Source organism: Trichechus manatus, unplaced genomic scaffold (genome assembly GCF_000243295.1).
Source record: "Trichechus manatus latirostris isolate Lorelei unplaced genomic scaffold, TriManLat1.0 scaffold00031, whole genome shotgun sequence".
Taxonomy (NCBI): Eukaryota; Metazoa; Chordata; class Mammalia; order Sirenia; family Trichechidae; genus Trichechus; species Trichechus manatus.
In genome coordinates this window covers 14,696,356-14,698,236 of record NW_004443967.1, presented here as the reverse complement: position 1 = coordinate 14,698,236, position 1,881 = coordinate 14,696,356, and the positions used below count along the sequence as shown (strand labels likewise).

General features: G+C 40.9%; 1 protein-coding gene across 3 annotated transcripts in view; it reads right to left on the bottom strand.

Annotated features, from left to right (window-relative positions):
* Positions 1-1,881, bottom strand: part of ZRANB1 (zinc finger RANBP2-type containing 1) — a 41,894-nt gene that overhangs the window by 17,965 nt on the left and 22,048 nt on the right. For 2 of the 3 annotated variants that reach the window (XM_004374925.2, XM_023730051.1), the window contains exon 3: positions 390-577. The exons of the other annotated variant lie outside the window; for it this stretch is intronic. In XM_004374925.2, the coding sequence (XP_004374982.1) occupies positions 390-577 (188 nt within the window). The remainder of the gene's footprint in view (positions 1-389; positions 578-1,881) is intronic. 3 annotated transcript variants of the gene reach the window in all.

Here is a 1,881-nt window from a genome sequence, read left to right as displayed (position 1 = left end):
GAGTTACCTGTTTATTTCTCTGTACTCTTCTGGGCATCCTTGAGGAGTCGAGGGATTCACAACTGTATCCCTGCTTAGCACAGTACCTGGCACGTAGTAGGTACTCAGTAAACACTTGTTAGTTGAGTGAATAAATCAATTAATGATTTAATGATAGATACAGCCATTTTTTTTTAATAATAGAACATAATGATTCAAATATTGTGGCAAAATGTAGTGTTTTAATAGCATATACTGTTGAAGTCTCTTAAGTTTAATGTGATTAAAAGAAATTGGGGGGGATGCTAAAACGTATTTAAGAACTACCTGGAGAACACTGTAACATTAAAACGGAAAACTAAAGAACACATTCCCTTAATATAAAAGGATGCTTAAAACGTCACCCTCACCTCTGTAAGCAATATGGCTAGCATATCCTGCCTCTGAAAACGGATCGCCAGGTGCACGAGAGTATAGCCGACATCAAACGCAGAAGGGCGGTTCAGCAAACGCACTTCATCCGCAGTGAGCTGACGTGCAATGTCTCCTCCGGATGACTTGTACGCCTCTATAGCAGCTAAATCACCTTCAACAACCCCTAAAGCAAGCACCAAGATGGAAAAGGGTTTACTTCTGTTTTTTTCCCAAAAGCACACATCTGTAGCATTCACTCCAAACGCTTTAAGCGTTTTCTCTGTGCTTCATAGGTCCTGGGACACCATTTAAATATCCTAAAGAACTTAAGAAAAATTAGTTTATTTCCCTCTTTAATTTCTTTCTAAAACTAGACCTGCCTAGTTAGGCACTTACCTGGCCATCAGTGCTGGCTCCATGCTGTGGTGGGCTATAAGAGGAATTCTCAGAATTGTTAACAGTGAAAGGGATGGGCTGCATTAACTGGATCAAAGATCAGTAACCTAGTATGAGAAACCAGACTTCGCAGGAGATACTCTTGTTCTGGTCTGTGTTTTTCCTGACTGCAGAAATCAAAGAGAGAGGGATATGTTTCCAGTCGGTACTGGGCTGCTTTGGCACTCTATACTGTATTTTTAAAGCTGAACCAAAATGTTAAAATGTTAAGCTTTCCACACTGCTGTTTAGCTGATACAATACAGAGAGATTAAAAACTCTCTCAATGTAAGTAAAAAGTTAGCAATATTTTTATTTCAGACTCTCTCATAGCCAAGTATTCCTCACACTCCTTAAGAATTATTAACACAGTAAAAAGTGAACCAGATGATTTCCAACAAAAATAAGCTAAAAGAAAACATTACAAACCTGTTGGGTGTAGGAGATAAAAGAAACATTACTTTTTCCAAATCCATACAGAATCTCTCCATCCCCACCAAACTTTTATTAATCTTAATACAAATTAATGTAACATTAGTAATCCTACAGGGTTGCTATGAGTCACAATCAACTCGATGGCAACAGGTTTGATTTTTGGGGTTTATGCAAGACGAACTAGGAAGAAAAGCCTGGCAATCTACGCCTGAAAATCAGCCCATGAAAACTCTATGGCTCACAGCAGTCCAGGGTGCAACTGGTCGTGGGGATGGCACAGGATCGGGCAGCACTTTGTTCCACTGTGCACGGTTTGTCATGACTTGAGGGCCAACTCAGCAGCAGCTAACAACAACAGTGCACTATGGTAATGAGCTGTCCCTGGGTGGGGCAAAGAGTTATGAGCTCAACTATTAACCAAAAGTTTGGTGGTTCGAACCCACCCAGAGGCGCCTGGTAGACAGGCCTGGCGATCTGCTTCAACAAAATCACAGCCTTGAAACCCAACGCAGCGCAGTTCTGCTCTGACACACATGGGGTCAACAAGAGTCGGAATTAACTTGACAGCAACTGGTTTTTGGTTTGGGAAATGAACAGTTTTGACAAAAAATGAAGGTA